This window comes from Nipponia nippon, unplaced genomic scaffold (assembly GCF_047370975.1).
Source record: "Nipponia nippon isolate SJK-2023a ecotype South Korea unplaced genomic scaffold, ASM4737097v1 scaffold_1, whole genome shotgun sequence".
Classification (NCBI taxonomy): domain Eukaryota; kingdom Metazoa; phylum Chordata; class Aves; order Pelecaniformes; family Threskiornithidae; genus Nipponia; species Nipponia nippon.
Window position 1 is genome coordinate 91022964 of NW_028262290.1, and position 22166 is coordinate 91045129.

Genomic DNA, 22166 nt, shown 5'->3' on the forward strand with positions numbered 1-22166 from the left:
GGATGCACTGGCACATGGTGTCGGAGATTACTTTCACGTGGAACAGCAGCATCCATAGGTGCAGTTCTGCTTCCATCGCCTTGTTATGTAAAAGCCTGCTCGCACAAATAAAGGACTTCAGCCTTAACGGAGGGAAAACGAAGTCCAAATAAAATGTCCTGGTGTAAACCATGCCAGAAAAGAAACTTCCTCCCATCTATCGGAATCTGACACAGATCTTTCCATTCATCCTTTTACTTGCCTTCAGGCATACCTCCCAGTGGTTGTTAGGCAACCATAATAATGTTGCTGAACATGCAGGCTGGCTAATTGGATTGTCCCCTTCTTGGCGTTTTTTGTTCAAACAGTCCCTGGTCATCTTTAGTAAGGCAAGCACATGCAAGTTGCTTCATTGGCTGATGTGATAAACCAAGGGGCTTTTAAGAGTTCCGTGACACATCAAGGACAAAATTTTGAAATCTGTGCAAGCTTTGACATCGTACTTAATCAAGAGCGTAAGAATTTGCCTCTGTCACTACAGAAGTCTTGCTAAATTCTGCTTTAATTCAGCAGATTTCCCAGTTGTATTCAAACCAGTCTATTCTAATGAGAATTTTTGGTTGAAAGGCACTAGCTGCTCACATGAATGGAGCTGAGCTGCACCACAAAAATTTGGTGTTCAAATAGGCTGAGAATTTCCTGCATCTTGTAACCAGTGTCACTAGGGTAGTCTTACTAGCCAGAAGTGTGTTCAGAAAAATAGCAGTGCTGTAGTACAGGATGAGATGCTACAGAAGAAACGACATACATCGTAAGGATGGCCAGGGCTTTGTTCTTTGTTACGCTCATAGGAAAAAATTCAGCGTGTTTGTTCAGGAGGGCCTGTTTTCTCTGTGCCAGCTTAACATGAGTGAACTCTTGCAAGTGGTGTTGAACTTGAGTGTCTAGTAGTTTCCCTGGTTCTTCTGAGTACATAGACTGAAAATGCACGTGGTTTGCATTTACATAACCAAACTTACCTTGTATTAATTACTGCAAGGCAACGTGGTGTGGTTTATGCTCCACTTATTTGTCTCCTTTATTTTTTTTTTTTATTTTTTTCTTATCTCATTGTAGATTCACCAAGTTGAAGAGCCTTAACCTTTCCAATAATAATTTAGGAGATTTCCCACTGGCAGTCTGCAGTATCCCAACCCTGACTGAACTCAACGTGTCCTGCAATGCCCTCAGAAGCGTTCCAGCAGTTGTAGGCGAGATGCACAAGCAAGTACTTTCTTAAAACTTAACGTACACAGACTGGTGGTATAGACAGCAAGCAGTTTCATGTCTCTGTACATAATCTTGGTATGAGAACGAGTTCAAACCTACTGGGTTTTGTGAGAGCAGACTGGCTTGTAGATCTGTATGAAAGAAGTTGTGAGCTGCGGGTGGAGGGGAAGCACGCTTTGTGTCTTAAAGCTCTTCCAGCCCCCAATATTTGACACAAGGGTCACCTTCATGGTGAAGATAATCTTTAAACCCCCTTGTTTATGTGCTTCAGCCATCACGCAAGTCGCAGTTCTGGAGATGTTTGAAGATACGATACAACTGTCTAGCACAGCCTGCATTTCATAGTTGCAAGGCTTTTAATTATTTGTTTGATATCTTCTGTAGCAGATGTTAAAGCATTATTCCTTAATGTTTTTCTTTCTCCTGCTCTCTTGTATATTATTTCACTGCAGCAGATTGGTGTCTTTATAGGAAGGAAATGTGGTTTAACACTCACTCTCTTCACTGTCTCGTCCCCTCCCCTGCCTTTAATAGCTTGCAGACATTTTTGCTGGATGGCAACTTTCTCCAGTCCCTTCCTGATGAATTGGAGCATATGCATCAACTCAGCTACGTGAGTCTGTCCTTCAACGAGTTCACCGACATTCCAGGGGTGCTGGAGAAGCTGACCGCCATGGATAAGCTCTGTATGTCAGGAAACTGCATGGATACCCTGAACTTACAGGTGTTAAAAAGGATGCCTCATATTAAACATGTGGATCTAAGGTAGGTGTTTGAAAAAGGGGAAAAATAAGTGGGTCTAAATTATTGGTGTTGAAACGGTTTCTCTTTGGCTGTCGGAATATACCCTTGGGTATGAATCTGTTGCGTTAGTTCATTGAATCATGTTTCTGGCAGTATTTTGTAACTCACAGCACTTGCTGTGACTTAGCACTCTGCTTTGAGGAAGAGGTAGCACTTAGGGGGCTCAATAGATAGGAAAATCAGTGGGGGAAATTAATATTTATACCGAAAAAAACCCAAACAAAATGGAGCCTGGGACACTGGTGACTCCTGCAGTTCTAGTTGATGCAGTGTTAATGTAACATAAATGACAGTCCCTGACTCAAAAAACTTCTGTCTGAAATATTACAGATGCGTGAGATGAACAAAAGGGCAATGAAGGTGAGAGGACAAAAATAGATATTTTAATATTTCTTGATATGTTAAAAAGCCTAGTCCACCATGAGTACCATTATTTTATTGATGCCCTCAGCAGTGTCTAAACAGATCCTTATTACAAGTGGCTCTGGTATAAGGTGGTTCTTTATTTTTACGGCCTTTGGGGAAGCCAGCTTCTGCAATCAGCTGGGCAAGGCTCAATTCAGAGCCTGGACCATGAGGTCTAAATAACGATGAATTTTAGAACCATTTAGTTAAATTAATCTCTTCAAGCTAAAACTTTGTGTACCATACTGCTGTGTAGCTGTTAGACTTCGCAGTCAAGGAAGGGCCAGCATAAGTTAAAAACACAGCTAAAATAGATGGATGAATTCTGAAGTGTATATGGTAGGGTTATAATACATCTGCGTGTTTGAAAGTATGTTAGAAGCAAATAAATAATCTGGCCTTAGTGCAGGGATGCTGTGGCTGGGCTGGCCGCGAGTTCCAGCGGTGCGGTTCCAGCCCTCTCGTTGTCTGCTGCATCCTTTCTGCACCGAGCAGTGAACAGTGGCTCTCTGTAACGCTACCTGGAACAGTAAATGCCGAATGTGTTTGTAAGCTGTACTTGCTGCACAGTGAAGTGCTTTGCTTCAGTGAAATCAGAAGGAAGCACTGCCTGTAAATTGAAAACAGAAAAAAGTAGGCTGTGGTATTGAAGGAGCGTATTACCCATTTTCTTTTAATTGGAAAATGTAGCTATTCTGAAAGCACAACTGTTATACAGAGGGCAACCCTTTGAAAGCAAGAGTAACAACCAAACTGCAGGTTTTACCCTCGCTATGGAGGCTCAGTGGGCCGACAGAAGTTACTATACTGGTTTTAGTGTTCTGGTCAGAGATGAGAATTTGAAACTGAACTCTTTGGAGTGCGCTGCCGCCTCAAACGTTGCTGGGTTATAGATAATCTTATTTCAGTTGTTACTTCTGAGGAAGTTGCTGAGTATTGGCAGTGTCAACGCACTGCAGTGAAGATGTGATAAAACCTGTTCTCTTTATCTGACAGACCCACTTGTCTCGGGTTTTTGCTGTGTTTTCTTTCAACACCCATTTTCAGGCCTCTGAATTTGCTTGCTGTGGAACATGGCAAAGCAAGAGGCAAATATGGGAATTCATAAATCCCAATTTGGCCTTTCAAATAAGGTAAAGAGATTCCAATATCTGCAGGTTACTCGTATCTGCCAGGCTTTTTCAGCAGATGCTCAGGATAGGCCAGCAGGAACTGTAGAGGTTTTGTTCTTTTCCAAACTATTGGGCACAAATAACAGCCAGATCATTTTTTATTTTTATAGACACAATAACAGTAACACTTGCGTTCTTGCAGAGCTTTTCATCAGTAGTTTTCAAAGTAGTTTAGAAAGGAACTTGGTGCCATCATTGCTTTGTCATGATGGATAAAACAACAGAGCTCATCCATGTGGCTTTTAAAATACCATAACAAAGGGGAAAATGTTTAAAATCAACCTTGATCAGAACCTGAAGGCACGCTAGTTTAATCCAGCACAACCAACTGTTGAGTGAGCATTGGTTTGTCAGCAGGAGCCTGCCACGTAACTACACTTCATCTCCTTTTTTTGTCTGCAAGATTGAATTCAATTACGAGATTGGAGGCCGATGAAATAGATTTTCTGCATCATGTGACCCAACTGGATCTCAGAGACAACAAACTTGGGGAGCTGGATGCAACAGTTTTTAACAATGTCGAGGTGTTACACTGTGAACGGAATCAACTGGTAACCCTCAAAATCAGTGGATATTTTCTCAAAGCGCTGTACGCTTCCTCAAATGGTAAGTGCGTGTTCAGGGCAGCTGTGGCGGTGTCATCTGATGTCTGCTTTTCGTACCGGGTTCTCTGTGGGATGCTTACAGAGTGCGGTGCACGTAATCAGGAGGCTCTTGACATCACCCTTGCGTGAAAGGGTTTCGCATGTGCTGTGTCGTGCTACTGCCAATTCTGAGCTTAGAAGTGACTTTCAAATAACACTGGGCTACTGATTTGGAGGTTTCAAAACTGTGAAAAGCTTAAAATTTGGGCTGAAATTCCTCTCTCAGCAGGGAGGGTTCTTTAAGTCGTCAGTTCTTTGGGTTGTATTAATGTGTTTGTTTACCAAGGCAAATAGGGAATTTATTCCATTTCCCCAGAGCTGAGAAAGTTTGAACAAGTGGCTGTTTGTGAGACAAACAATATATATTTTTGCTACTACCTCTAGCTGCTTACTCTGGCCAGAAGGCTACAAAATCTATAATGAGTAACTTCATTTGTATTCAATCATAAAAATAATGCAGCATTTTCCAGTTGAATAACTCTTATGTTCCATGAATAGGATTTGTTTGATCTGTCTCTGGAAGCTGCTATTACTTAAAATACTCAGTTTTCACCACCATTTTTATTGTTTGGAGTAGCTTGGTATTGGAATAAACAAAATGCAAGCTCAAAGAGCTGTGAATTTGCTGAACAGTCTGCCCTGCCTTTAAAAGGCTGTCATCTTAACGATATCCAAGCCTGTGCCTTCATTAAGTATTCATGCCAGGATCTTTGTAGCCGAGAAAAGTTAACAATCTGAGCATGTGCTGTGCAATGTGAGCTGAGAAGCCAAGTCAGCCCGTATCTTGCAATCAATTGCCTATTTGGTCTTGCCGTTCCTCCTGGCTATCTTCTCTTTGCGCCCTCAGCCACCTTGTTTTAGTCTCATCTTCCAAAGGAACCGTGATGCTTGTTACGTTTTTCACTTCAGTGGACTTTCTGTAGGCTTAAATAAATGTCTGTGGGTTTTGTTTCAACCTTAATGCTAAGCTTTAGCTACCTAAAAACCTTAGAATATGAAATATTATTGAAGCAATCAAAATATAACATTACTAGCAGTAGATGAGACGCCATGAAAGGTCTGTAAGGCTGCCTGAACCGGGAACTCCACAGGGATGCAAAGGCTCATGTAATGTGTTGAAAATTACTCTGGATCTTGCCGTGACCTGGAGGACTCTGGGTTATTCTGTAGCTTGCTCTTCCAGAGTGGGGAGTCTCCCTTCCATGACTGTGCCATTAGTGACCAGTGAAAAAAAGTAGAACAGGTTTGTGACTTAACTATTCTGGGCAGAGGGTGGCAGAGGTGAAGTTACAGCTCTGGGACAAAAAATAGAAAAATGAGGATTTGCCATGAAACTTTTGAAACCCTCCAGTTTCTCCTCTCTGATCAGTTATGCAGTGTCTGTCATAGCAAGTACAACATCATATAGCAAAAGTACATAATAAAGAAACAAAACTCAGTTCACAAAGGTCCAGATCCTCAGACATTTTTTTAGGTTACTGACTTTTTCTGAAATATCTGGGTGTTAGCTGCTTAAAGTAACTGCTATGGAACAGCCATTTAAGTGCAAATCTTTATCACCACTTTCGTTTTTATTTATTTTTCCCCTTAGAACTCGTTCACCTTGATGTGTATCCAGTTCCTAATTGCCTGGCTTATATGGATATTTCTAGGTAAGTGTGTTTTTTTTCTTGGGCCTGTAAAATATACATCAATGAGGCTTATGGAAAAATGACATTCACTGGTATTTTACTGGGAGGGAGTGGGGGCAGGGACTGGACCTTGAGATGTGAGAAAACTGATTTTCAGAGTTAGAGGATGGGCTTTTTTCTACTGGCCAATTCTTCCCTGTTTCCTTTTTATAGATTTACTTTTTCTTTTTTTTTTTTTTAGTGCTAAAAGCAAAATGTACCTTTATAGTTAAAGGAAAAAAGTTTACCTGATTTAAAGATTTCCTATCTTATAGAGATACAACACGATGACTCAAATGTTCACCAATATGAGACATGTACAGAAGGTCCTTACTGGTTATGTCTGTGTCACGAGCCCAGCCTAGGTGACGGTTTGGTACTCATCAGACTCATTGAAACTCATCAGTACGGCAGCTCCTGCAGCTCATGGTAGTTCTCTGCAGCCCTGGCTGCTGCAGGGGTGTCTGCAGTGGCCATTTGAATGCATTCGTAAACAAGGGAGGTGGGATAAGGAAAGAAGTTGAAAAGGGGGTGTTGTAGTTTGTTTTACAATTTGAGGACTGTTTTTACAACTTCAAAGTTTCATCATCTGTGAGTTACTCCCATTGGGCACCTGAATGTAACATAGGTGTGGCTAAGTAAGTGTGATCAATTGAAAAGCATTCTTTGTAAAGCTGTGTTCTCCGTTTAGCTGTAAATGAAATTGGTGCAGAATGCATGATTCTGATCACAAAACCCTTTTTGTGCCTCAGTTCAGTGATGGCATTGTAACTAAATGGGTAGGGTGTCTTTAGCTTCTTGACTCGCTTGGAATTTGGGAAATCTGTTTGAGATTGAAAAGGAACCTATCTGAGGATAAGAGGGGTTGATTTCCTATCACATATTTTGGTTAAAGGCTATTGCATGAATAAACTATAGGATACAAGTACATGAATGAGCATGAACATTTGCTTTATGTTCATGCTGTGTAAGGGTCCTGTGCCTGAACTTCAAGTCTGCGAGTGCCTGAGTATTATTTGATGCCCAGTTTTGCATCTGTGTATGCTAACTGAAGTAGTGGTTATGTGAATGCACATGCACGCAATCTCCTCCATGTATTCTGTGCTGCTAATTTTTGTCTTTAAGGCAGGATACATGGGTGCCCCGCTGTGCCTAGCTGCGTGTTTACAGTGCAATATTTGGAAAAACTTACCTCTGAGAACTTAATTTTTAGAGTGGTTAGTTTCTGTGAAGACAAATGCAAGAAAAGGAAAATGCTTGACTTTAAAGATACGCACACAAAAAATAAGCTTTTGTTTTATTCAGTGAGATAGATGAAGAGTGGTAGAGTGGGTTTCAGGATTGAATTTATGGGGGATGGAAGAGGTGTGTTTCAACTGTGTAGGGTGTGAATATTTTCTGAGGAGCATCTCACAAATTTTCTTCTGCACGGAGAGACTTCTTCATCCTCGATACTCTGATACTCTTAATACTTCTTCCCTGATAAGTTGGAAGCAGCTTTTTCCATTTTCTTAGTGGCTGCATGCCTAGGGAGATAATATTGTTAGCTTTCTTGCCCCCTCACTCAGGACCTTAGTGCGCTGGTTCGTGCCCTTAGAGAAGGAGGGGTGATAAAATCTCATAAGGAACCTATTATATAGCAGATTTATTTCCTGCAGGTATCTGTATCTCTCTTGAGGCTGTATTCTTAATAGTCTTTACATCTCAATTATCATTTACCTATACCTCTTTGTGTTCTTTGTTCATAGAAATCACCTGGAAAACCTGCCTGAGTGGATATGTGACAGCAGGAAACTGGAAGTGTTGGATGTCGGCCACAATCAGATACGTGAGCTGCCTGCCCGGTGAGTCTCGCAGACCAGGTGCACAATGTGGAACAGGATAAGCAATTCAGAAATAATTGCTGATTCAGTGTTTAGCTTGTTTCAGTGACTGTCAGGCCTGTTTTATCTTTTGTTTGATTTTATTTTTACCTTGTGGGGTGTCGTCATGCCTCAAGCTTCCACCCAGCCTTTCTTCTTTTACTTTCATGCAGAGAAAGCAGTGCCTTTGAACTCCAGGTGGAAGTTTTGAAGCTGTTCATGTGGCTTTTCAGGCAGGAAAGCCCTTCATTTTTAATACTGAATATTAAATATTTACAGCCATAACTTTGCATGACAGTTTAGAGATCTAGAACTTGTAACTTAGTTTCAGTGGTGCCTGGAGACTCCAGTTCGCAGCCCTGTTTGAGTGAAAAAGGGGCTGAGAGGTGAAGGTAAAGCCTCATCAAGCAAGTAGAGCAATCACCTTCACTACAAAGATGATCTCTTTTCCAGGAGTCTAAATTAAAATTGATGAATACAAATGATAGGAAAGCAAGTGAGCAGGAAGGAAAAGAGTTGAGTTTAAATAATGAATGGCTCTTCTTAGTTTTTTCTAGAGAGACCTGTTCCAATTGAGTATACTGGTCAGGTGCTCGTATTGAGAATTTTCAAGTCCCTGACCTCACTAGAAGAGAGCTGTCATTCTTGGCTGCTCTGTACGCTTCAAAAGAGATGTTGTGAAAGAGAGAACACGCTGGGCGCAAAGGGTGAAATTGCGTGGGGGTGCGCAGAGCCATTGAACATCGTAGACGGCTAGTATATGATGAGCTATTAAATATTTTCCTTACGGAGCTGTACAGCACAGAAGAGCATCAGAAACCAAAAAGGATAGTTTTGTCTGGGTCAGATGAATGTGCCATATGGTGTAAACTGGCAGTTTTAGTGTCATAAATGGAAAGAGAATAGATTTCAGAAATGTGGGCAGAAAAGGACGTGAGGAGATTTACCAAGCAAACTAACGGGCTAACATGCAGACTATTAATCTCTGTTTTTTCACACAAAGTGAAACTGCGCCTACTCAGAAGGTGGGGGGAGCAAATGTTCATTTGCCTTTCATTTGCACTTCATAACAGCAAGGAGTATCAAGGCATACCGGATATCTTTGGGAGATTAATGATTAGCTGAAATTAGGTACAGTCAACATCCCACTTGTCTCTCCTGCCATCTTATCATTAACCCCAGGAAACAGCTTATCTTTGAAAGCTCTTCTTTGTAGTATGTGTCTAGATAGCTTAGCTCCTAATAAGTCAGCTCAGTTTTAAGGCCCAGCTCAAAACACAGGCTTTGCATGTCTGTTAAACTTTAGGGAAATTTGGGTCTGGATTCAAATGCAAATGGCTCAGGCGTATAGACCTACTGTTAAGTATTAGGCAAATACTAGTGCCCAGTTAGTGTGTTCATGTGCACTGCTGTATGCTTTTCCTTCTGCATAGAATAGCACTCTGAAAACCTGTGGAGTGAGTGAGCAGGACTCACCTAGGAGGATGCTTGCAACTCTAACCACAAATGTTCAAGCCTTGACTGACCAGCAGTGTCCTGGAAGCATGAAGGTTGCACCTAGTCTAAACAAACTGCAGCTGATGCTATGTGCGTTTGCCTCTTGAATCAGAAAAACAGTTCTTGATGACGAAGAGCTGAAGCAGTTGAGATGGAGGACTGTGTACTAATGTTTGTCTCAATTAAAGAAAATGGGAACAATGCAGCCATTCCTGCTTTAAAAGTACTGAAAAATAACAAAAAGGGTACTTAGTCTTAGGTTGAATGCTTTCACCAAACCATGTTTTCTCAGAAGATGCTGAGTGGCGTGCTTGCCCTCAGAACTTTTTGATCCCATCGAAACTTCCAGTGGGAGCTGGGCAAGTGGGAAAGGTGCCAGTAGGGAAGAGCAGTCCCAGCCACCTGGTCCCCCACCCAGCTTGAGGACTAAGTGTCCTGGGCTCATCGGGAGCTTGCTTAGTTAAATGCTGGTGGTTCAATCTCTCTTCAGGCAGCCCAGTTCCTTTGGTGCTTGTGTAACCTGGAAAATAAGAGAAAACAAACAAACAAAACCCCAAAGACTTACTCAGTTCTTCTGAATTGTTTACAAAATATATTTTCATGGAAAAGCTAATTGCTAAGGTTTTTGCCATGATTTGAACTTTTTTTATCTTAAAATGGCACTGCCCCCACCCATCAAAAAAAGCCCCCAAAGTGATAAATATTTTGTAGACATCAACCAATTCTGCTTTTTCCTGTAATGTTTGGTGTTGATGGTACTGGCCAGTCTTGATTAGGAAAGGAAATAGAATAGAAAAGCAAATCCATAACTGAGAGAGATTTTCAAGTAAAAGTGGAGTGAAACAAAAACGGTTAAATGATGAAAACATAACAGATATGCTTATCACTGTATGATAAGTCTTTTCACCTTGTGTTGAGCCTTCTGGAATGATACAGCTGACTGTTGACTTGTATCCATGGTCATAACACAGCCGATCCAGCCAACTGAGATAACTGTTAACACTGGCGCACAGATACGGAGTATGACTGTATCTGTCAAGGGGAAAATACTCAGCATACTTCATTGATTATTTTGGCACGATAATCCGATGACCTGATGTAGGGGGAGGGGGGGGGCAGGGGGAGGCTCTTTATGTGTATTGGGGTCATTGTAACAGAGGGAAGAAGATTTTTGCTTTAATGCTGAGTAATTTGAGAGTCTTTGATTGAAACAGGTCAGCATGATGCACAGGCTCGCCAGATTAAACAGGACAGTAGCGGGGATGTAAGACAGGTGGCAGATGAAGAATAATCTTTTTTTTTTTTTCTTAATTTGCTGAAAGTGGTTCCCGTTCAAAATCGAGAGTTCCTCCATTGTTGAGGTCTTTAGGTGCAGATTTTAACCTCCTTATTACGTTGTTTATAGTGCAAATTTTGCTTTACTATTTGATCAAAACAGCTGTTTGTTCTTGTCTCCTTATGGTGCCTTCTTCTCCCCTTCCCCTTCTCCCCCAGCCCCCCAAAAAATGGAGCAGGGGTATGGGACTCCAGGTCATCTATCGCTTGTAAAAGCTCAAGAAAGTAAAGCCGATTAGATAAATTCATTCGCTGTAGAACTGGAAAGGAGGCTTTATGTTAGTCTGGTATTAACAGAAAAGGAAAATGGGGGGGTGGGGAATTGCATTGGATTATGAGTCAGCACGTGATGACTAGAGCACTATGAAGTTTGTGGGGTGACTGGCGATTTCACCCACACTTCTGAAGTTCTTCCATTAGCTAGGGGGATCCCACGAGTGCAGTTTTCTGCAGCCATTGTTAGCAATTACGTCCTTCGCTGTCGTGCTCCTATATTCATGTTTTATACAGTGCAATAAGATAACCCTTTCTCACTACTCTCACTCCTGAATCATCCTTAAAGCTCCTTCCCTGTCTCTGAACAACCTTTTTAAGAAGTTGGTGGAGAGTGGGAAGACGTTCTTGGATCTGTGCGTAATTAATACTGTGTCTGCTAATCAGTTGGCTGAATCACCTTCTTGTAATGAACTGTGATATCGCACCTAAATTCTCAAAGCAACTCTTTGGTTTGGATTTTCCTCATTTTTGATGTTTTTTTCTCTAAGGTTGTTTTACAATAGTAGCTTGCGTAAGCTGCTGGCAGGACATAACATGTTAGGAAGGCTACCAGATCGGCTCGAGCGAACGCAGGTGGAGGTCCTGGATGTGCAACACAACCAGCTCCTTGAACTGCCATCTAACCTGCTTTTGAAAGCAGACAGGTAAGTATAAAGAAATTTGATCTCGACTTGCATGTGAGGAACCTTGCTTTGTGTGTTACTTCCTAGCTGAAAGGGTAATCTGAGGTTCCCCTAATTTGAAAGTTGCCAAGCCTTGTGTGGTAAGAACAGACGTCTGCCCAGCTCACCAAAACACATGCTTTTTATTCTGGTTTTGCTGCCTTATATGGTTGCTTCTTTTTCCCCACCAAGCTCCTGCTGAACACCTACTTCTTGAAATCTAGCTGTAAAGTGAAGCACATGCTATTTTCTACTACATACACTGAGATGGGTTAGTGGCAGTTTCTTTAAATATATATTTCTTAGGCTTGTTTGATGGAGTGTGAAAGCTTTTTTTTTTTTTTTTTCCCCTTCAGTCAGAGGCTGGAACTTATTTATACCTGTCAAACAAAACAAAATCTGTGCATAAGGCTGTCAGAATAACTCAGTTATTCCCCTGTCCTTGCTTTGTGAATTTTTTATGCCTTTCAAATGTTTGTCCCTAATTTAGCTGGTGTCACCACTTGATCTGCTTTCTGGATTCTTATTTTTATGCTGCTGTTTCTTTAGTCTCAGAGTCTTCATAAGCTTTTTTCCTGGGTATGAGCATACCCTGTAAAGGGGCTGTGATTGAAATACGGGAGGTTGGTAGCATAGTCTGGGGAGAGTGGATGGGCTTGCCCAACTTGGTGTCAGTGTTCCTTGCACCTCTGCACTTCCACAAATAGTCATGGGATTTCTGAGTGTTCAACCCATGCATAATTTAACAGATGGTGAGATTGTGAGCGGTGGGGTTTTATTTCTGATCCTAACTGTGACAAAAGGAATGCATAGCTCCTGGGTTTCTTGGACAGTGGAGAAGCAACAGGAGTGGTGATCTCACTGTCACAGCTCCTCACCCAATTAAGAGCATTGCGAAACCTCTACTTGTATACTGTTGTTGATTCTGTCGTGAATCTCTGGATAAACTTCCTGGGATTCACAGCGTTGGGAGTTGGGAGAATTAGGTTTGCAGTTGAGATAATTTCTAAGTAAACTCTTAACTCGACTTACTCTTGAACAGTAATGTTCTGAGGAATTTATAATTTAGGTTAAAAATTGTCTTTCAGAAGGTGAACTTTACTAGGATGGGTTTTTGATTCTGGGAACCAGTGCGTGATTCCTTTCAGCCTTGATTTGCTTGAAAGAACCTTTAAAATAATTTTTGTACTTTGATTTTATTTTTGAACAACACTATTGCATACCTGTCCACATTCAAGCCTGTGTAGGGTACTGCCTTTTGAACAAATTGATTATCAGCAAAGTTATTCTTCTGTTAATTTACTGTTTCAGTTGAGACTTCACACAAAAGTGCAGTCAAAGCATTGAAACTTAGCAATGTTGCTACTGTAATAATTGCGATTATCTGACGCGTTTCTGTTTAGAAGTGGTGAAATTCATAGCCTGTTCGTGGGGCAAGGATGTAATTGTCTTGTGGACGACTTTTCAAACTATTATACGTTAGAGATTGTATGAACTTCAGAAATGAAACCTTGTAAAAAGCTTTTTTTACAGGAAGTTGCAAAATTAGGTCAATAAAAAAAATCCTATTTACAGGTCCCAAGTTGAAATTCCTATCTGTTAACTTGGAAATGACAGAAACCTTTAAGTAAGTTTCAGAAAGCTACCAACATCTTTGAAAGCAGAGAGAAATAATTTTGTAAAATTTGTATTAAAAACAGGTTGTAGGTCTAGGATGTAGGTTAGTGCAATTTTGACAGTGAGAGAGAAGCTGAATAAAATTTTTTGTACTGCAACTCATCTTTTTAAACTGAGCTACAAAACTGTAGGCAGCTTTTCTTTTTTTTTTTTTTTTTTTTTTTGTGATGCCAAAATGAACAAGTACAGGCTAAAACCAGAATTGGGGGTAGATTTCCAGAAGTTGCTAAATGTGTGCTGAAAAGAGGTAGAATTGAAAAATACGTTGAAGAATAGTATTGCATGGCTGATGGAGACATGGGGATTTTTCCCCTCTGCAGCTTTCAAGAAGTACAGGGCACGTGTTTTCCAAGTCTTTTACGGGTATTAACAAAGTCAGGTACCATCTCAGGAGATGATCGGGAGCTTACCCATTCTGGCATCTCATCACCACTGCAATCTCCCTCGTTTGTGATGGTAATAGAAGTGGTTGCCTTGGGTGGGGTTTTCCCCCTTATTCCCTACCCCTTTACTGGTTTAAATGACTTGGCTTGCAAATGGCTTGTCCATGCTGGTGCTCCTGTGACTGCTGCAGAAGTGTTAACTGTGAAGGAAAGCAGCAGTGCAGATTAGTGCACAATGTCCGAGCTTTAAGTTTGGAATTTCCTACAGGAAACATCTTTCTTTTAATTTTGTTTTCAAATGTTTGCATCTGTCAGCAGCTAAGCATCAGCAGGAATGGGTCTGGGCCAGGGAACGGTGTTCAGGCGTTTGTTTTGTTTTGTTTTAAAAAGGTAAAATGCTTCTCTTCTCCAAGCGTTCCCTGGGAAGCACAATCTGTACTGCCAAGACGTGCCAAGAGAACTGGGTTTCCTGAGTGGTCTGCCATGGTCGCTACCCAGCGTGTAATGTTGGACAAATCACTTTACCTTACAGAACCTTTATCTCTCCCTAAAATGACTTACCTTTTGCAGCCTTGAAAAGATGAGTTTATTTTTTTGGAAAGGTACTCGGGTCTGTGCAACTGACAGATGATATCTTGTCTGGATATGAAGTCTCATGCTGTGAATTGTAAACGCTTTCTCCTTCTCAATCCTGAATATTTGACGAAGTGGGTGTGAAGTGCCTTGGGCAAACTTCAGCGCAAGCACTGGTGGGCTTTGATATCTAGAACATCTGAGGAAGGGAGGGAAATCGGTGCATTGGTGCACGAAGAGAGAATATCACTTCCACCAAAAAAAAGAGGAAAAACTACTGGAAAACCTCTGTTCTCTTAATAGAAGAATCAATGAACATTGCTTTTCTGCCTTAATCCTTCAAAAACCAATGAAAAGGTGTGATTCTCTGCTGAAGAGTATAATTTAGGGATATTTTGTTGGTCTGCTTTTTAATTGATTTTTATTTTAAACTGTTACTTGAGGAGGAATTGAGGACTAGCCTATGAAACATTTCTCTGACCAAGACAGAACTCAGTTCTGTTTATTGCGCTGCAAGTATGCACATCTTGATCATGTTAGCAAGGATTTCTCTTGTAGGGTGGGGATTTTCTTGGCAAGATGAGCACCACAGAGGCAGCCAGATAATCTCTTCATTTCTCATTACCAGATGCTGCAAAAACAGAGACTTCATGCAAGTGCTATGGCTGATGGGGAAAACTCCCAAGCTGACTCCTGAACCCTTTTTAATGCACCTGCATTCCTGCAGCCTTTCATTTCTACCCACTGCTTCATCTGTTGCGATGCCTTTCCCACTCTGTCCGATTCTCGTACACACTTTTTACTGCCTTCCTTGACCAGCTTGCAGCAAACTACCATTTAATGTCACGTAAACAGTTCTACAAAATGCTCTTCAGATAAGATGGACAAGCATTCAAGAGCTTTAGCGGAGTATGGTAGAAAAGCAGTGGCTGTGGTCAGGGGGCTTTAAAAATGGAGAGACAGTGGTGAAGGGCGAGGGTTTGCCTCTTGCTTAAGCTTCCTTTCCAGTTAGTATTAATGTTTTTGGTATAAACCCTTAAAACAGCTATCAGACTATTTAAAGCAGTTGTATGCTACAGATGCGTAGCTGTGATGTGAACAGCTTAAACCTTGGGCTTTGTTTTCCTAGTGTCTGGTAGTGGCCAGCTGTGGTGGCTAAGCTGGGATCAGCTATTCGGAGCCCATCTAGGCTCGTCTGCATGATTCTTGTTTTCAGCTGTTCTTACCTGGTTTAATTTTCTGTTTGGTTGGTTGGTTTGATTTGAATTAATTTGTTTTGGTTGGGTTTTTTTTGGTTTGGGGTTTGGTTGTTTTGGGGTTTTGGGGGGTTTTTTGGGTTTTATTTGTTTTCTTTTGGGTTTTTTTTTCCTTCGTCCCTGGAGTTCTGGAAGGTGACCCAGTTAAACTTGCTCTTGTTTGATATTTGCCATTTCCACCCACTGTGGCTGCCTCTTTTGGATGCAAGTATTCAGTCCTGTTGTGGATGCAGGAGAAGTGAGGGAAGAAACAAAGTCAAATGGATGCAAAGAGCTATTTGAGTGTTTGATGCATATACTTTTGTTGCAAAAATGCTTAGCTGCATTTGTTTCTTTGCTGGTAGATTAGGGTTTGCAAACAGATACATTAGAAACTGGGGAAATCCTAGTTAATGAAATGGCTAAAGATACATTAGAAAGTAAGAGCTGAGGAGACAGCAGCAGTTAAGTGGTTTTTTTGGCAGTCCATCAACAGGAAGGGGATTCTCTTGAATGTTTCCGTCCTTTCATTTATTTTATTTTTTTTTAAAGGAGAAGAAATACCCTCTTTTGCACAGGCTGGCAAAACTGCCTTGATTTCCCCCCTCCCTGCCCCCTCCCTTTCTTCCCCCCCCAAGACATGCTTAGGTTACAGGATTCTTCCTCACACACCTGCTACTGCAATCATAAGTTATTTTAGGATTAGGCAATCAGAAATTGAGGGCATGTTTCTGCAGAAGGGACTGAAGCAGAAATTTTGTATTTTGATTGCTCTGTCCTGATGGAGATCTTGGGGCACGGGCCAAACTGGAGATCTTGATTTCTCTGCATATTCTCTTTTTCCAGCTGCAGTATTCTTTCCAACTCTTATCAGTACTTTCAAGCTAAGCACAGTGGTTTTGATTTGCTGCTGCTTCTCTATTGGATGCAGTTGTCTGTGTTGCTCCTTTTAATGCTGAACATTCCTAAGCTTTTTGGAGCACTTAAATTTTTCGGTGGTGGCTATGTCTTACCAGCAAGCCAAGTTTGCCAAGCTACCTCAGAAAACAGTGAGGAATTGGGAGATGCTGTATTCTCAGCATTGTCTATATTCAGCTTTTGTGTGTGCTAGAGGTAGGCATTGGCGTTATAAAATTTCTAACGTTTTGCAGTTTTCAGTAGAAGATTTTCTTCCTCTGCTTTTGGAAGTTCAAATTGAGATCAGAATCCTCTGGGTTTAAATAGGGAATGCATGTGACTGCATATTAGGTCTGTTTTGTTGAATTAGATCCATGCCCTTGATTCTAGCCTATTCTTTGGGACAGTCTTTTTTTCTATTTTGTCTCTTGGAGAACTTAAATCCAGCAAGGGATTGTACTTTAATACCCCATAAAACCAAACGTGACTTATTCCAGCCAGAGATCAATGTTTATATTATTACCCCAGAGGAGAATTTGCACCTTGTCAAAGCTGAAGAATTCTGGCATCTCCCTGCCAGCGCCTTCATTTCTTTCTTAATCTCCAACACTCTTTTAGTACTTGTTAATTCATGCTCTCCTCGCTATATTATACTCTGGTATGTGCACAGGCTGCTGAATTCAGGTTTTTGTAGTGATGCTGTACTTTTTTCCTGAGCTTGTGGTATAGCGTGTGGGTGGAATTGGAAAGGGAAACAATTAATTTTGGACTGAGCTTTAATACTTGACATTCTGCTTCCATCTGATAAGCAATATGAGTGGGATATCTTCAAGGAACATGAATCAGTTTAAGTCCGTGCACAAGAGAGAGGGGAACAGTTGTGCCCAAGTAAATTTCCACTCCTCTGGAGGGCATTTGTAAGATGTGCCTTCTAAGGGAGCAGTTGGCACGCTGCACGAGGATGAAGAAATAGGGGAGTGGAAGTAACCTGGAGGAGGACCTCTGTGTTAAATCAGCGTGAGGGAAAACCTGATGCACAAGTACACGTTTGTTGTTTTTTTTTTTTTCTTTTTTAATGGACATAAGATTATAGCACAAATTAATTGACAAAGCTTTGGCAGCAGCAGTCTGCTGGTTCATTCTGTTCTCTGCCCAAAGAATGGTGTCTGGTTTTTTTTTTGTTTTTTTTTTTTTTTTTTTTTTTTTTTTAAAATCCAGAGAATATCTTGAAAGAATTATCATTTCAGAATGTTTTTACCATTTTAATGTAACAGCTGGTCAAAAAGAACATGTAAATAAGCAGCATACTCTTTTCTAAAAACTTAATTTAATTCTAATGATGTCAGCTACAGACAGAGATTAGTATGTGACTATCCTGAACCTGACTGTTGAGTGCTACCCAGCCGTGAGTTGTTACGTATGGGGTACGTGAGATACCCTGCTACCACAGGGTTCCCGTTGTAGACTGTTGGCAAGATTTTGCTAGCTGCCTAAACCTTGTTCACATCAAGGCACTAAACTGTAGGTCAGGATGATGGGGATTTATTTCCAGCGTCGTATCACTCTGGAAGATTTGGCAAAAGGGTGGGGAGGTGCAGAGCAATAGCTTTCCTCTCTCCTTTCCCCATTGGAAAATATAGGCATCAAAACTTACTTTTGGCAGGAATACGCAGATTCCGGCCGCTTTTAATACCAGTGAGGGAACAGCTTGAAATTTCTTGTTGTAGTCCACTAATGTTAAAAGTTTATTAAAAACAGAAGAGCTTTTGTTTGATTCATTTTTCTTTTGAATTTAAAATGGCTTCAGTATAGTGGACTGTATTAATTTCAGCTTTATCAGAGCAATGTACCTTTTCTTACTCAAAGCTTTCAGCTGTGCTTTGGCCTAGCTGTACTTGAGGGAACTTAGGTTCTTCTGAACTTCATAGCCATAGGATGCTCTCTAGGTTATCTGTTTGGCTCAGTTTGGTTATTAAAAGAAGGTACCTGTGAAACACTCCAGATTATTCTGCTGCAGCTTGCAAGAACATAAGTAAAATACAGATTCCTCTTCAAGGTAGCGGAACAAGCCCTTTCTTGGGGGATGTTTTGCTGCCACTTCCTCATCCCCATCATATTGCTGTGAAAGTTCACTTTTCCCAGCAGCCTTAAACGTTTTTATTACTTAAGCCTTCCCAGGCTGAGCTGAAGACAACCATTTTGTGCTACGAGTGGTACAAAAGATATTGTGGCTTTAATGTGAATCAAAGTGCCTTTTTTGTGGAGAGGGAAGACTTATCATGCATATTAGATTGAAGTTGCCAAAGTAATAGTTGTCTGTACTTCAGCAATAGGTGTGCTCGCTGGTGTTTAATTAAGTACAGGAACTGTTGATGTGGTATGCTTCAGTTTAATGATCCAACTTTGAGCTTAATATATTTTGAGTTTATAGCTGAAGGGTGAAATTGAGCGGCATCTTTTTAGAATAATAAATAATTTTAAAAACCGTTTCAGCTGCTTATTCCCTTCTCTGTATTAATCTTCCCTCTCCGTTCCTCCTCTGGAGTTTTACCACCCTTGTGAATAATGAATGAGCCTGAGGATTAAACTGTGTTTCTCCGAAGTGGACTCCTCTGTCTGTGAAACAGCTAACCTAGTTTCAGTTCTGTGTAGTGCTGAGAGATTTTTGCTTCTAATGGAAACAGTAGGGTTTTTTAATCCTTTGGCATTCCACGTGACTCCTCTGTAGCATGTCTGACCCTTATTTGCTGCTCAGCAAGTTTAAACCAGCTGCAACTCTTGCAAATCCATTTCATTCATTAATAGACCTTAAAGGTCAGCATGGATTCCTGCGTGCATGGGAGAAGCTATCAATATTTTATCACTTTGTCTTAAGATCAATGACAGGAGTGCACCTACCTTTTGTGTCCTGATCGGTGGCTTTATAGGCTTCAGCCAGCTCATTTCTGAGTCTTGTTTCTTGAATGCAGCTTTGCCCATTGCAGCTGCCCGTTCCCGGTGGCTGAACACGGTCACTGCAGACTGGCAGGCACACGCTTACTTCTGTATCGCAAGTTCTTGAAGGCAGCCTTTTCTGAAAAGGGGAGGAAGGGAGAGAGAGGTCCTGTTTCTGTTGAAAAGGCATGGTCGCACCAGAGTTGGTTATTAAAGGATAAATAGCCTTATTTTTCCATTTTGTTGGAATAGCTTGTGCGAATTCTAGCCCTCAAGATGCCTACAGTGTGTATTCCTCCAGTGCTGCTGTGATCACCAAACTCCCCTAAAGAAACATGAATCCTCTGCCCGCAGACCTTGACCGGCAGGAGTGGGCAGTGCCGATCCCTCAACAGGTCTTGTTCCCATCCTGGAAAAAGTCCTTTGAGGGAGAAAGGATAACTTAATTTCTGTGCTGCTTCAGTCCTTGCTGCTTGTGGTGGGACTGCAGAAAATATTGACAAGGACTTCTGCTACTTTGGGGAGTAGGGGAAGAGCACTCAGGAACTACACAGAGATCTGGCTGTCTTGCTGCATACATCAGCAAGCAAGTATATAACTTTTAAATTATCGTTAGCACTGTCTCTCTTTAAAATCTAAAAGGCAAATTACTGCTTGGTCTCAGGGGTTTTTTTGATTGGTGTATCTTTATTTATCCAAATATTCAAAGAGTACTTTTTCATATTTTGTAATTGCTTTCAGGCCTGCAGGTTTAAACAAAATACTGTCTGCACCCTAGCCAGTATTTAAAATACTGAAAAATTGGCTGGCTTTTTTACCAATGACTTAGTCACTTGAAGGGCAGCTATACTCTCATGGTTCGTTGATGATGAGTTTAGAATTCATTTTTATGTGGAAGGAATATGGAAATAATGTGGTTATTGCTTTTACCTGTAGGTACATCTGTAGTAGTGTTGGAGGTACTGAGGTCTTGATAAGGGGATAGAGGCATTTTGACATACTCATTTTGCTGCTGTTTTGTTCGTACAAATGTGTTAATTTAAAAACGCGATCAGAAGTTTTATTCATATAATGCTAGACTTTTGGTCTTTCTGTCCATTGTTGTGAACTTGTTGCTTTTGACCTTTGCTTTATATAGCTATCTTAACTCTTAAAAATAGAGACTTTTATTTATTTATACTTCTAGACAAAACCTGCAAGATGTTTCACTGAACTCCCTTATGCAACTTCTCTTTGCAGCCTGAGATTTCTTAATGCCTCTGCCAACAAACTGGAAACGCTTCCTCCAGCCACTCTTTCCGAAGAAACCCATAGCATCTTACAGGAGTTGTATTTGACCAATAACAACCTCACGGATAAATGCGTACCCTTGTTAACAGGCCATCCACACCTGAAAATCTTGCACATGGCTTACAATCGCCTGCAGAGCTTCCCTGCGAGGTAAGTAACTGGCTTCACTGCCTCTGGCCCGCCGGTGGGTGGGCATCATGAAACATTTTCACAGCGAGAACTAAATTGCACAGAAATGTGGTGGCACAGGCTGTGTTTTGAATGCAGCGATACTGCAGTGGGTGGATTCACCTGCTCTGCCCTCTTGCACGTTGCTACCCTCTCTTGCGTTACCCAGACAAGTGAGCGCTGCCTGTTAGTTGGTGTGTTTTGATTGCGCTTGAAATTCTTTTCAACTGGACTAACTCAGCATGACCGCAGTATGCTTTTGAGGTCAAGCAAGGAGGTCTTCTGTTTTCCCTGTCTTGGTCACTTTGCTTACACTGGTGTGCTTCTCCTTAGAAGGGATTGGTGAGCATAGCAGTCTGGAAATGTCCTCTGGAAGTGGACTGAACTCCACTGGGGAAAAACCCTCTCGCTCCAGAAGGAGATTCTGCCTTGGCAGCAATTTCTGTACTTTCAATTCACTCTGTTTTAATCAGAAGTCTTTCAAGTGTAAGAAGTGCTGTAAAGCTGGCAGGGTACAACCTTGGAAAAGAGATGCCAATAAATAAAGGAAGAGACATCTCTGTCCTTGTGTGATGTTCTGAGCAGCTGGGCTTCAATGGCAAGGGCGAGGGAGGGAGATGAATGAGGGGGAAGGGCTGAGTGGGATGTCAGAAGATGGAAGGGAAAATTTGGGGTGAAGTGAGAAACTAGTGTTGAAAGAAAGGGGAAGGAAGGAGGGAAAAGAGGGAAAGTGAGCTGGTGAGCAGGGGGAAGGTAAGCAAAACAAGTCCCTTGAAAAGTAGCATTAGAAAACATTGACAGAAGCAGCACACATTTTGTTCCACAACTGTGTTAGCGTCTGATGTGAGGAGAGGTGACAGGCACTGCTGTGAACAAGGACCAACGTCTGCAATTTTATTTTCTTAAAATAATGAAAACCGCTGCTCTTATCACCACTTCAAAATAAAATATGTGTGTCTATTAAAAGAAAAAATTCTCAAACTCCTGTTTTCGTAGCAAAATGGCCAAGCTGGAAGAGTTGGAAGAAATTGATATTAGTGGGAACAAACTGAAAGCCATTCCAACAACCATCATGAACTGCAGACGTATGCACACTGTAATTGCTCACTCCAACTGCATCGAAGTCTTCCCAGAAGTCATGCAGCTTTCTGAAATAAAGGTAAGGAATGAATGTGCTTTGGAAGAAGCAAGTATAATGCGACTTTACCCGTTCTGTTCTTCCCTCAGGCCTCTCATTGCTGCAGGGTAGTATATTCTCAGAAATCACAGAGATCTGACGGCTGCTTTCTCCTCTGAGGTCATATGCAAAATATTTGCCCCTGTGCTGCCTTAGAGTGGAAGGGAAGAAGAGCCTCCCAAATCTGATTTTACGCTCACCTTCACCAGATCCTATCTTCTCTGCCAAATAAGTGTTAATTGTCTTCCTGTGACAGT

General features: G+C 41.3%; 1 protein-coding gene across 1 annotated transcript in view; it reads left to right on the top strand.

Annotated features, from left to right (window-relative positions):
* Nucleotides 1–22166, top strand: part of PHLPP1 (PH domain and leucine rich repeat protein phosphatase 1) — a 143713-nt gene that overhangs the window by 105672 nt on the left and 15875 nt on the right. Inside the window, exons 5-12 of the mRNA XM_087761823.1 lie at nt 1096–1242; nt 1783–2013; nt 4033–4235; nt 5865–5925; nt 7692–7787; nt 11402–11557; nt 20514–20714; nt 21729–21891. Of these exons, the coding sequence (XP_087617949.1) occupies nt 1096–1242; nt 1783–2013; nt 4033–4235; nt 5865–5925; nt 7692–7787; nt 11402–11557; nt 20514–20714; nt 21729–21891 (1258 nt within the window). The remainder of the gene's footprint in view (nt 1–1095; nt 1243–1782; nt 2014–4032; nt 4236–5864; nt 5926–7691; nt 7788–11401; nt 11558–20513; nt 20715–21728; nt 21892–22166) is intronic.